This window comes from Triticum dicoccoides, chromosome 7B, assembly GCF_002162155.2.
Source record: "Triticum dicoccoides isolate Atlit2015 ecotype Zavitan chromosome 7B, WEW_v2.0, whole genome shotgun sequence".
NCBI lineage: Eukaryota > Viridiplantae > Streptophyta > Magnoliopsida > Poales > Poaceae > Triticum > Triticum dicoccoides.
In genome coordinates, this window is record NC_041393.1 from 396,907,283 (window position 1) to 396,921,577 (window position 14,295).

Here is a 14,295-nt window from a genome sequence, read left to right on the forward strand (position 1 = left end):
CGAAGCGTCGCCGGTGACGCAAAGACTGGACCGAAAGCCCTCGAAGGTCGAGGTGGGTAGTCCCTTCGTCATCACATCGGTGAACTGTTGATCGGTGGGCACATGTAGAACACGAACACGACCAAGTGCGACGTGCTCCCGGACAAAGTGGATGTCGAGCTCAATGTGCTTCATCCGTCGGTGATGGACAGGGTTGGCAGCAAGGTACACCATGGAGACGTTATCACAGTAGACGAGCGTCGCCTTGGTGACCTCACATAGCAACTCCTGAAGTAGCTGTCGTAGCCAAGAGCACTCCGCGACGGCATTGGCCATAGCCCGATACTCAGCCTCGGCGCTCGATCGTGAGACTGTGGGTTGTCGTTTAGACGACCACAAAATCAGAGAGGGCCCGAGGTAGATGCAGTAGCCGGAAGTGGAGCGTCGAGTGTCGGGACACCCAACCCAGTCGGCGTCGGAGTAGGCGACAAGGCTGGTGTCAGGTGATGCCGTCAGGGTGAGACCCATGGCTGTGGTGCCATGTATGTACCGAAGTATACGTTTCACGAGAGCCCAATGGGTGCCACGAGGAGCATGCATGTGAAGGCACACCTGCTGGACAGCGTACTGAATGTCCGGACGCGTCAGTGTGAGGTACTGAAGCACATCGATGATGGAGCAGTAGAAGGGAGCGCCGAATGTCGGAGAGCCCTCGACGGCGGACACCTTAGCCTTCATGTCGATAGGCATGGAAGCAGGCTTGCAGTTAAGCATGCCTGCTCGCTCCAGAAGCTCGTAGGCGTACTTCTGCTGGTGCAGAAAGAAGCCAATGGCCCGGCGCACGACCTCGATGCCGAGGAAGTAGTGGAGAGCCCCCAAGTCCTTGAGGGCGAACTCGGTGCCGAGGTGAGCTGTGATCTGCTGAAGGAGCGCTGGCGAGGATGCAGTCAGGATGATGTCATCGACGTACAGTAGGAGGTATGCGGTGGCGGGGCCCTGGTGATAGACAAACAGGAAGGCATCGGATCGTGTGGACCGGAACCCCTGCTGCTGAAGGAAGGCCGCGATCCGCTGGTACCAGGCCCGAGGTGCCTGCTTCAACCCGTAGAGAGAACGGGAGAGCAAGCACACGTGGTCCGGATAGTCGGTGTCGACGAAACCAGTAGGCTGCTGACAGAACACCTGCTCGTCGAGATGGCCATGCAAGAAAGCATTAGACACATCGAGCTGGTGGACTGGCTAGGCGCGAGAAACAGCAAGCTGGAGAACAGCGTGAATCATGACCGGTTTGACAACTGGGGCGAAGGTGTCGGTGAAGTCCATGCCGGCATGCTGGCGGAAGCCGCACACCATCCAGCGTGCCTTGTAGCGCTCGAGAGAACCGTTGGGGCGAGTCTTGTGGCGGAAGACCCACTTGCCAGTGATGACATTGGCACGGGAAGGCCGCGGAACAAGCTGCCACATGCAGTTACGCTGTATGGCATCGAACTCCTCACGCATCACAGATAGCCAGTTCGGATCCCGAAGGGCCATGCAAGCGAAGGTGGGGAGCGGGGACGGCGCCGAGGTAGGTGTCGCGCACGCATACACATCCGACGGGTGGCGCATGCTCGGACATAGTGTCCCAGTCCGAGCCCGAGTGACCACACCGGTGAGAGGTGCGGCTGAGGCAGGGGCCGCCGGCGCGGGGAGCGCGGGCAGGGCCGGCTCTGGGGCGCGACTGGGCGGTCCGCCAGAGGTGGAGGCAGGGGCGAACCGCGCCACGGGAGACTCTGAAGGTGACGGTACCTGCTGAAACGGGAACACGAGCTCATCAAAGTACACATGCCGCAAAGTGAAAACGCGGTGGGATACTGGATCATAGCACTGGTAACCTTTGGTGTTGGGAGGATAACCAAGGAAAATGCAAGGAAGCGACTGGGGAGCGAGTTTGTGAGGGGCGGTGGACGCGGTGCTAGGATAATAGAGACACCCGAAAATGCGAAGACCATCATAAGATGGAGCCGTACCGAAGAGGAGCTGGTGAGGGGTGTAGTTCCATCGGGAATGACAGGGGCGAATGTTAATAAGGAGGCTGGCGGTCGCGAGCGCGTCCGGCCAGAACCGAGGGGGCACGTAGGAGTGGAAGAGCAACGTGCGGACACAGTCATTAAGAGTGTGAAGGATGCGCTCGGCGCGACCATTCTGCTGAGACGTGTAGGGGCAGGTGAGACGAAAGATGGTGCCGTGTGACGCAAGTAAATTGCGGACGGCGACGTTGTCAAACTCCTTGCCGTTGTCAGTTTGCAAGGCGAGAATAGGACGACCGAACTGTGTGGTGACATATGAATAAAAGGTTGTGGGTGTGGTAAGAGCGTCAGACTTGCGACGGAGAGGGAATGTCCGCACATAATGAGAAAATTCATCCAATATCACCAGATAGTATAAAAAGCCCGTGTTGCTAGCAACCGAGGACGTCCAAACATCAGTATGCAATAACTGAAACGGAAAGGTGGAAATGTTTGTAGACTCACTAAAGGGAAGACGAACGTGCTTGCCAAGATGGCAAGCCTCACAAGTGTGATCGTCAACCTTATTACATGAGAAAGAAAAACTCTGAAGAATCTGATGCATAACAGTGGAGTTGGGATGACCGAGACGGGCATGCCAAAGATCGACACTGGCGGCGAAGGCGACGGGACGATGGGTGGTGGTGGCACCGGAGGGATGCACTGGGTAAAGCTCGTCTGGGCTGTCACATCGGTGGAGTACCATCCGTGTACGGCCGTCCTTCACAGAAAAACCGATATCATCAAATTCAACAGTGATAGGATTCTCACGAGCAAGCCGACGAATAGAAACGAGATTAGTGACTAAGTCAGGAGACACAAGAACATTAGACATATGCACAGGAGTAGAAGTAGAAGGAAAAGACATATGACCGACATGTGTAATGGGTAGGGAGGAACCGTTACCAACGGTGATACGGGTGGGAGTATGAACGGGAGTGGCAGACGTGAGGTTACCGGGATGAGCAGTCATGTGAGCAGTGGCACCCGAGTCCATGTACCAGTCACCACCGCCACCATAGGAGCTCGGTGACGGGGCGGAGTGCAGTGCAGCGAGCAGGGCCGGGTCCCATGGCGGCGGCACCTGAGGAGGGTAGAAACCTCTGTAGGCCGGCGCGGGAGCGGCACCGAAGGCCGAAGCGGCGGCGGCGCCGAAGGCGGGCGCGGACCCATAGGCCGGCGCAGCTGCAGCGTCGTAGGCCGGCGCGGACCTGTAGGTGGGCGCACGCAGGGGGGCGGCACCGTAGCCGTTGTAGGGAGCGGCGTTCTGCATGGCGAAGAGGGCTTGGTGGCCCGCCGGGCGAGGCCCAAGGATGCCCGGAGCCGGAGCCCGAGGGACCGACATTGAGTACGCTTAGACGACGTCGGTCCACGGGTTGGTGTCGTACGTCCATGGAGGAGTCGCCTGCTGCTGCTGATGAGCCCCCTCCCCCCCGGCCCTGTTGCTGCTTGCGGCCGCCCTCGCGGCGATTGCCGCGGCGGCTGCTGGCGCGGCGCAGGTGGGGCGGCCGGTGGAGGGGCGCCAAGTGAGGTGCCAGCGGTGAGGGCGTGATGCTACACGCGCTTCTTGACCCCCTTCATCCGGCGCTCCTCCAACCGCAAGTACGCCACGAACTTGGGGAAGGAGGGCTCCAGCATCAAGGTGAGGTTGGAGGCGGCGTTGCCGAAGTTCTCGTTGAGGCCGGCGGTGAGATTGCTGAGGAGGAGGTCATCATCCACCTTGGCTCCAATGTCAGGGAGCTCATCTGCCAACGTCTTCAGGCGGCGGCAGTAGTCATCAATGGATTGTTCATCCTGATGACAGTCAAAAAATTCCTGCTGCAAAAAAACGCGGCGCTGAAGCTTGTTGTCGGTGAAGAGGCCGTTCAGCTTGACCCACATGGCGCGGGCGTCATCGCCGGGCTCACGACCGTGTGGAACAAGTACTTGGAGATGGTGGTGAAGAACCACCGGATGATCGTGGCGTCGATCGCGATCCACTCGACGTCGTCCACCATGGCGCGGGAGTCCACGGTGCCATCCACATGATCCACGAGGTTGTTCCCGCGGAAGAGCGGCGAGAAGTACGTCTTACGTCTTCCACACGAAGTACATGGAGTTGGAGGCGTCGAGAACCACGAGGATGTGTGCATGGACGTTGATGTCGCGGATCTCAGCAGGGTCGATGGCGAAGGGGTTGGAGTAGGTGGAGGCGTTGGACGACATGGCTGCGAGGTCGTGGGGAGGGAGGCGACGCGGCTTGGGGAGAAGCGGCGCTGCGGTAGAAGGCAGGCGGCACGGCGAGAGGGCGGTGCGGCATGGAGGGGAGGGTGTGCAGGAAGGAGAAGGCGCGCGGGGGAGGAGGGGCGATGGCGGCGACTAGGGTTAGCGGAAGCGGGAGGATCGACTTGCGATAGATACCATGTAGAGAATGATTTGATCGTGCACTAGGCACATATATATAGGTACAAAGGGTGAGACTGATATTTTGTCTCCTAAGATACACGTACATACACAAAAGAGACAGATACTGTTGAGAGAAAAGTGAATTCTCTATCTCTTTCATTAGATGATTGTAAGCATTTATACAAGGAGAAGGGATGTGATGAAGAGGCATCCATTCATGAGATGGCAGTTACAAGGGGAGATTTACCCCATAATTAACACACGTTAATTAAACTGATACGACATATAAAATCCACAGGTTCAACAGCAGAGAATAGAAATTTAAGGGGTATGTGATATATTTGTTATCTCTTCCCAGCCATCATCTGTTAATTCACGTGGGAAATTATTTTCTTTCCGCATTCTAGCCAAACAGCGTTGTAAGTCCACGTAAAAATTAAAAAAATAAATAGACCATATGTAGCCAAACACATCGTAAGTACATGCAGAAATTAAAAAAACAATATGTAGAATATTATTGGTCTTGATTACCATGTGATGAGATAAAAAAGTTATACCTGAAAGTATATTTAAAATATAAAAATACACTCTTTTGTAGACAAATATAGAAATGCACTCTTTTGTGAATAAATTTTGAAGGCAAATGTAGAGCGTATCATGTTGCTCCGATGTAGCTCATCTGAAATGTTGCATGCGCAGGACACCCAAAATGACCTACTTGCAGCATCCAAAGCAATAACTGTATCCACGTAAACGCATTCAGTGCCGTGCGGGATCTAAATCCTAATCCTAAACAATCAAAAGCAGGACTTGTAGCATCCCAAGCAGGATGTATCCATGCCAACACATTATCCGGGATCAAAATCATAATCCTAAACCATCAAGAAGCAGGTGGCATCACCCAGCAAATCAAACTCCACACGCAGCAGTAATCAACATATAAGAGCATCCAGACAATAATGCTGATGCCAGCAAAAGCATAAAATACTTGATGGCCGAATATTAGCAGCAAATAAAGCTCCAAAACAGAGTTCATACGGTTCGGTAGATCGGTCATGATAGCAGAACTCCTGGTACAACTAAAAGCAACGATAACAGGCCTACTAAAGTGCAGGTTTCTGGAATAAACGAGTTGACAGATGAGATGAATGGCGCCGCCATGCCAAGCAAGTACATCCGCAGTCAGCCGCAGCCAAAGACACACATAGCAAGCTACAGCACGCCATCACCACCGCCATCAGCCTACTTGGATCGCTGCCTCATCTTTCGGCGCTTCCTCTTCAGCCTCCTCATGCGCTTCTTCTTCCACTGAAAGAGATAAACCAAGTTATAAAGGATACATCATAACATAAATTATTCAATAGAGAACCGGCAGACATATAAGCACTTTAAGCTACCAGCAAACTACTGGATAGATACAAGAACAAAAGGGTGCCTTCCAGGCATGCTGTTTGGAAAAAGTTAATGAACTAATGCCATTAACCTCAGTGGTAAACAGAAGTCAGACGCAACAAAAAGCAAGGCAACAAATCAATCAGCTGCCCCATTCTGAGACAGGTTGTGAACAGTTTAACTGAAATGCGCTGAAAAACTGCATCTGCTACAATATGGCAATTCAACATTCGAGCTTGTCAATTATCTACTCCCTCCGTTCCTAAATATAAGTCTGTAGAGATTTCACTATGGACAACATAGTGATGTATATAGATGCATTTTAGAGTATAGCTTAACTCATTTTGCTCTGTATGTAGTCCATAGTGAAATCTCTACAAATACTTATATTTAGGAACGGAGGGAGTAATACCGTTCATCTACTTGGATGCTGGCAATTATGTTCAATATCACTTGCTAAGGCCAAAAGGAATGTTCAATAGCAAGCAGCAAGCAGATTGTCTGCAACATACAAAACTTAACGAGTCTACAACACACATTAAACATGTGGTACTACAGCCAGATAAGCCAATTCATCTTACCACTTAAATCATCATAACCACAGAAGAAATTCGCAGGTTTTGAACCAACATGACGACCACAAAGGACCAACCACCAACGTACATAATCGAACACCAACAGAGTACTTCAGTAAATTGTTAATTCACATCCCGAGGGCTCATATCAAGTGTATTCGACCTTCACCGTGGCAGGGAAACACAAACGAGACAGACGACCCACGCACGCGCGCGCAAGCACGACGAGCAACGCGAGCACGGTACGTGAGAACCGGAACGCCGAGATACCTAAGCCCACACGATAGATCGATCGATCTAAGGTCACACGAGACAAAACATGCCCCGCCATCGCCACCGCCGCCGCCGCAGGCGTCGTCGGGCGGCACCTCGCGTTCCATCCCGTACCGGCTAGAGTCGCTCGCCCCGTCGCAGCCGGAGCAGCAACGGGGGGCACGAGCGCGAGACGGCGAGATCTGCCGGCTCGCTAGGGTTTCCCAGGAATTCGAGCCACTCGAGCCTCTCTCTTTCTAATCATAGCCCCCGCTCGGCAAAGAACGAAAGCAACAAACGAACGAAGGAACAAAACTATGGTTGTCGTCGCATGGATCTACGGGCCGAACAGGATAGGTGTCCAGGGACTAGAGCGTGTGGATTGGGAGGTTACCTTGGCCCTCATGGTCGGTCGCCTGCTCGCGTGATCTCCTTCTCGCGCCTGCTGCTTCTCCTCCTCCTCCTGCGGCGGCGGCGGTCTTGTGGTAGGGAGTGGGGGGTAGTGGGAGAAAGGGGGGCGCACTGGGGGGTTACAAGAAGCGAAACCCTAGGAAGGTAGCTTCGAGAATATGGGTCTGGGCTTGTTAGCCGCTCGAAGGCCCACAGGCTATGGGCGTATTGGGCTGAAGGCATTCGAGGTAACTCTGCTTTCCTTTCCCTTTAGCCGCCCCCTCTCTTGCGTGTCAGCTGGTTGTTCGGAAAAAAAAAAGCTGGGTCTTCGCATGCATAATAGCTTATTTTTTAGGGACGCATTGAGGTAGCCTCAATCACCATTGAGGTGGGTGGCTATTCCTTAAATTCACTATATATTACTTCCTCCGTCTCATAATATAAAAAACTGTTTTTGACACTAGAGTTTAGTATCGAAAACGATCTTATATTATGCGACGGAAGAAGTACCTAAGAGCGTAAGTCCATCGGAAGAAGGGCTCAGGATCTTGTCCAGAAGGCTCATAAGAAGGTATAGATGATTCAGAAAACGCTTGTTAACCATGCAGAGTAGACATTCGTCTTATTAATAAAAGTCAGGGTTAAAGGGTTATGCGGAGGCACTTATCCAATGGATTAGTAGGTCTTTGGTTCAGGGATTTGTAACATAACCTGATAACGGTGGGCCTAATTACGTTAGTTTTTGTTTGGTTGAGCTTAGCCAAAATCAAATCCTGTGTAATCGAATAATGTCCCTGGCCAAATCTGACTACGCCCATCTCCCTCAGTAAAACGCTTCCTTTCTCAACCAGATTCATCGTTGCTGATCTATCTCTCCTTCAGTTTGGTTGAGCACGACTAAGAACCACGTTACCTCGTCGACGATGATGGAACCCGCGCTGGTCAGGACATCGTCCAACACAGACACCCCCTCGCTCCCTCTCTCTAGTTGCTACTACAACTGCGAAGGCACCAGCGGGCATGGTTGAGCTCCGATCCATGTCGGAAGAAGAGATGGAGTCAGATAGGTCCATGAGTGGATAAGAGTTACCGCTATGCCGTGTACCGTTGGTGAGCACGACCTTCCGCGCCATGCTCGGCCTGATAACCCCAAAGATGTAGGCCGGCACCTTGAGCAGAGTCTCCATCTCTAGCTCGATGTTGCTTCCATCCATCGGGACCATCATCGCCGGCATGGGCGCCTACTATTGCTGCTCGTGCATCTTGATGTGATACTCTGGGGTGCTCCAGCCTATGAAGCTCCCAACTCTCTTCTTTCCAAAATCTATGATTCGCCGCATTCAGCTGCCAAGATTCATTCGCTACATGCGGCCGCCAAGCTAACCCACCTGATTCCATTACCTGCGATGAAACAAACATGTCTCCATTTCCCCCATTCCCTTTGCGTTAACAGCGTAATTTGATATCGATTAGGTTTACGCTAACAGTGCCAAACCAAAACACCTCATGTATTCCCCACAAAGCAGAAATATTTTGTCGTTCCGAAAAAACAGAAAAAATAATTCCATGGGGAAGTGCACGAATAAAATTCAGGAAATGATTTCGATCACCCGGCTGATCTAGCATGGGGGTCCGCCGCCGCTAGCACGTGACGCGTGTCCCATGCGGGGCCCACCCATCCTTAACCCAGCAAAACACCATTCACATGTTCTCCACCACCGAGTCATCTTCTTCCTTATAAACCCCCTTCGATTCTTGCAGAACGAAGCCTTACTCCCGCGATCTCTTATCGGTGTTCTTGTGCGTTGTTGTGAGATCGGGCGCTAATTTGGGTTGCGTATTTGTCGTGGAAGCAGGGGAAATATGGACAACGATGGTTGGCGCCTCGGTGGCCAACAGCGAGGAAGCACGACGGGGTTCGCGGTCACTGCCGCGCTCGACGGAGTGGCACGGCACACAACTAACTACACCGCCAAACGGAGCAAACTACGAAGGTGGGGTCCCCCGCCGTCCAACACCGCCAGTGTCCCGAAGGAGCAACGACGTCCATGGTAGCCGCCTCCTTGAGCTCAGCCACAACAATCGCGCTGCCACGAAAACAGTTCTTGCAACATGATTTTTGTTACAAAAAGTTCCGCAACATGGTCATTGTTGCAAAAAATATATATATGCAGTCATTTTGCAACAAGATCATTGTTGCAAAAAAATGGCAACATGATTTGTGGCGAAAAAAACTTCGAGTCACTTATGCAACATGATCTCTGTTGAAAAAAATGGAACATAACCTCTGATGCAACACAATCTATATTGCAAATGTCTCTGCAAGAGTTAAATACAGTACAGGTGCCCTAACTTGTCTGGCGCGGTAAGTTTGGTGCCTAAACTTGAAAAATACATAAAATTGATGATGTAAGTTGTGTAGACGTTCAAATACGGTGCCTCTGACGTCGTATCAAGTGCACGTGTGGCATGCCAACGTGTTGTTGCTCCACATGTCAGTGGCTGCGGGCGCGTTCTAAGTTGTGTGTGTAGTTTTTTTTACAGAAATACCCTTGGACTTTAATTAATTCTTGGAAAATATCGTTACAGGCACTAGACACACACTTTTTTTTAGAGAACGCGCATGTACTTTAATTAATTCTCACAAAAATATAAACACAAGTTGGCATGAAGGGAATTCGAATCACAGACCTGTTGGTTGCCTAACAAACAAGCGGATCAAGAGGCCACACTTTGGTTTACATTTAACTGCTAGCTAGCAACTTATATGCACAATTCCACCTGTCACTTTGCACATATTTTCTACAGTTTTTTTTTAAGTACTGCTTCGTTTTTTCCCGAGTGAAGTTTTGGTATAATTTTCATGATACATAAATTTTCCGATATGAAAAAATAAAATAATTATCAATATGCAATTATTGTTTATTTTATATCTTTATTCTATTTTCATTATTTGTGCACATTGAAGAGATAAACATGAAATTTTTTTCTAAAATTTATGTGGACATAAAAGGTTGAACGTATATTAAAAATTATTATGTAAATTTATGCATCCTCATTGAGGACCATAAGCACGAACAATTATTGCGTATCTTCATTCTATTAAAATGCACAATTATTTAAAATTGACATTATTGTATTTTGAAAACTGTTCAACGTGTATAAAATATTATTGTGTGACAATAATGAATTCTAGAAATGTACTAACAGGTTAAGCGTGTTTGTAGAAATTTAAGAATAATATTACACAATATTATTTTAGTACACATTAAACATTTTCGGAAAACATGGTGAGCATTTTCTAAAATAGTATGAAAATGAGAAATGAACATGAACGTGAACGTGTATTTCAAAGAATGCTCACTGTGTTTTTAATATACGTTCAACTTCTTAATTCGACATCAACTTTAGAAAAAGTTCATGTTTAGCTCTTCAAAGTACACAACAATGGAAACAAAATAGAGATATAAAATAAATAAAATTTCATATTGATAATTATTTTATTTTTTCATATGGAAAAACTTATGTATCATGAAAACTAAATAGAAACTTCACTCGAAGAAAAACAAGATAGTAACTTGAAATAAATATAAAAAATTACTTCGGTAAAAGCATATGCACAGCGATATATGCAATCATCTATATAAACTGCTTGCTGATAATTAAGCACAATCCAGACCGTGGCCACTTCCTGGTATTTTTTGCGAGTATTAATTAAAATCAAGAGGTATTTTTTATGAGAATTAATTAATATCCAGAGGCATTCCTGTAAAAAACACGCATAGCTCACATCGCGCGTCCAGCACCTCAACCACTGAAATGTGGCCCAACGATATGCTTGCATGCCACGCGGGCACTCGATACAGCGGCATGCCTTCAAAGGCACTGTATTTATACAGCGGCATGCATTCAAAGGCACTGTATTTGAACGTCCATACAAATTACGACACTACTTTTATGTATTTTTTAAGTTTAGGCACCAAACTCACTTTTATGTATTTTTTAAGTTTAGACACCAAACTAACTGCGTCGGACAAGTTAGGGCACCTGTAGTGTCTTTAACTCTTTCTGCAACATTAGCACAGTTGCAGTGGTGGTCGATGACTCACGACCTGACTACCGATGGCCGCGTACTACGCCCCATAAAATTCTGTCGGTCTGCTCTCGTCGCATTTTGGTTTGGCATTGGCAAAGAATTTCCCAGTATAGTGTTCCTGTGAATTCCTATGATTTCCCGTATTTCGCAAGATGTGCCCAGGTGCACATTTCATAATTTGTTTCCGTTTGACATGAATTGAGGAAATCAGGGAAAATATGAAATGGATTCATCACTACGGTGCCATCACGACCATCACAAAATTAGAGGAAAGAAAGCTATTTTAAGCGCCAAACAATATTTCAATTTGTGTCCATCTTTGAATTGAGAAATAAATGTGACAGTTGTGACACACGATGGAACAAGGGAGGCGGTGCATAAAACCAAGCAGGTTTTCCGCTCCCCCCCTACACCGGTGCTGGACCAGGGTGTTCTTCCTGGAGGAAGGAAAGCAAAGTGCTGCATGTCATTGTCACTTGCTGCGGCTTCCGTTGCACTGGTGAACAAAACCGTTGCCGTTGGCACTGCCCTTCATGTGGATCCCATTACTGCCGCTGCTGCTGCCTGCGTCCCTTCGCTTCACGGTGGCTTTCTTTAGCCCCCATATGCGAATGGTATGATCATCGCTCGCAGATGCAAGCATATGTGGATTTGTAGGGTTCCAGCTTACGCAGTTGACCGCACCCGAGTGGCCAGACAGGGTCTCGATAACATCTCCACTAGCTCTGTGCCATATATAGACCTGACAAATTAAGAAAATTGCAAGACACGGAGTTGTCAAACTGAACCAATGACACTAAAAATGTCACAAATGTTGTATATACTGTTATGCTTTATTAGATATACAGTAGAAGGCAGCTTTTCCAGTTCAATCACTGGTTCTCCAGTAACACTGGTTTGCAAGATAGCAAATATAACTTAAAAGTTTCTCAAATCTACTCCCTCCGTTCCTAAATATAAGTCTTTTTAGAGATTTCAATACGAACTACTTCCACCGTTCCTAAATATTTGTCTTTCTAGAGATTTCAACAAGTGACTACATACAAAGCAAAAAGAGTGAATCTACACTCTAAAATATGTCTATATACATCCGTATGTCATAGTCCATTTGAAATCTCTGAAAAGACAAATATTTAGGAACGGAGGGAGTACATACCAATGTATATAGACCTACTTTAGAGTGTAGATTCACTCATTTTGCTCCATGTGCAGTCCATATTGGAATCTCTAAAAAGACTTATATTTAGGAACGGAGGGAGTAGCATTTATCTGGAACCTACTCCCTCGGTCCCATAATGTAAGTGTCATAATAACACTCACATATTGGTTGTAATAACATCTTATATTATGGGATGGAGTAATAAATAATAGAAATGATGCGGACAACATAATTTATTGATTTATTTGCATCCACAGTCAATATATCATACCTTTGCGTCTTCGCTTCCACTGGCAATAAAGGCCTGCTCAGATCCACCGAAACATGACCTTATCACAAACCGGCTGCGCTTATGGCCAGTGTACTGTTTAACTTGAATGGGATCATTCCTTATGTTCCACAAATGAATCTGCTCATTTATAAGATTTACAAGCAAGAAATCGCCATCTTCCGAAAGAGAAAATGAAGTGACTGTATGCTCCTCTTCAATCAGCCTCTCCTGTTTTGTGTCCCTATTGAATAACAGAATTGCGGAATCTCTACTGGTGCTTATTATAAGTTTGCCATCTTTTGAGACAGCAAAGTCAGATGTTTTCGTTGACCTCTGCCCTTCCCAGCAATCTGCTTGTTTTCCATCTAAATCCCACAAGCAAAGGCTTTGATCATTTAAACCAGACAATATTTGCTTTCCATCTGGAAACCAACCACATGACAACAGACCAACGCCAGATTTTTCATAAACATGTATACATTCACCAGATTCAACATCCCAGCGCCGGATGACTTCTTCCATTCCACATGTGAGAAGCTGGCAATCATCAGGGCTCCATGCAACCATCATCACTGGTTTCTCATGACCAGTCAATGTATGCTTCAGCAATAGTTCTCCATCTTCATCAACCTAGGATAACGAATACTCACATTACTGCAAGCAAGGAGAAGACTGTTTTGTGCTGCATCAACTATCGAGGTTATCGTGAAAATGTAACCTTCACCATCATTATCAGTAAACACACATACGCGTGGAATGCAGCTAGCTTCCTGGAACAATGCGGAAGAGGAAAACAGAAAATCGGGTTCATGTTCATCTGGGTCTCGAATGGGTTCAAGTGTTGAAGGAAATAATGGAAATTTTATGCAGATAAGTTTTGACATTTTAAAATAAGGAGCAACAATAAGTGTGCCAAAAAAATCAGAACACCTTTCAGATAAGCTAACCATTCCTCACATGCATAGAGACCAAAGCTCTAGGGGTGGAGTTGTTCATTGAAGTGAAACCAGAAGAAATACACTTCCATGTTCAACGGTGACAGGCCAAGAGAAAAGTGTCTGGTCACACTATCATGTAGTAAAACTAACAAACATATTAATCAAATCTATTTGGTGCTGAAGCCAAACATTGTACAAATAGGCTCCGATGAAACTAATCATGTAAAAAAGGCAATCCTGTATCTTTCACTTTCATTTGCACAAATAACAAAATATTCTGGACAACAATTTTTCAGACAGAACAAATAGCAGGTGAACAGCCAAGCATGAATGAGAGTGCGATTTCCAGTTTTCACATGGGGTGCAAAACTGGAAAGTAAGGGGCAAGTGACTGCACTGTTAACACCAATTAAGAATGTCAAAAGTCAGAAGCATAGATACCTTCCATATGACTGCAGTTTTATCATTTGATGCCGATGCTAAATACTTCCCATTGTTCGAAAATTGGAGAAACCATACTTCGTCACGGTGTGCACACAAAACCTGCAATAATTTTACTTTCTGCTTTAGTAGTACAAGTGGTAAGATATGCATGCAGTGTGTCATCATGCAACACAAAACATAACAGGCATTTACTGTTTTACACTAGGAATGAAAGGCACATCAGGACCCTCAGCTGATAGGATGTTTCCCTGAATAGAAAAATTGCACTCAGCTAACATCTATCTTTCTCAGCCAGTTGTCCATACAGAAACAGCAAGTCCAATACTTCCTCATGCAAATCTCAATTTGTGTGTACGCTTTGGAACC

General features: G+C 47.4%; 1 protein-coding gene and 1 long non-coding RNA gene across 2 annotated transcripts in view; both read right to left on the bottom strand.

Moving 5' to 3' along the window:
• Window positions 1-5,352: 5,352 nt before the first annotated feature.
• Window positions 5,353-7,179, bottom strand: LOC119337146. Its single transcript, XR_005163047.1, has 2 exons — window positions 7,026-7,179; window positions 5,353-5,720 (listed from the first exon to the last, which is right to left on the bottom strand). It is a non-coding gene; the product is annotated as an uncharacterized LOC119337146 (long non-coding RNA).
• Window positions 7,180-11,413: 4,234 nt separating this feature from the next.
• The window catches only part of LOC119336493 (WD repeat-containing protein 26 homolog), a 6,780-nt gene continuing 3,898 nt past the window's right edge, over window positions 11,414-14,295 (bottom strand). Inside the window, exons 3-5 of the mRNA XM_037608537.1 lie at window positions 13,927-14,028; window positions 12,548-13,177; window positions 11,414-11,859 (exon numbers count right to left, since the gene is read on the bottom strand). Coding sequence (XP_037464434.1) covers window positions 11,590-11,859; window positions 12,548-13,177; window positions 13,927-14,028 — 1,002 coding nt within the window. The 3' untranslated portion in view covers window positions 11,414-11,589. The remainder of the gene's footprint in view (window positions 11,860-12,547; window positions 13,178-13,926; window positions 14,029-14,295) is intronic.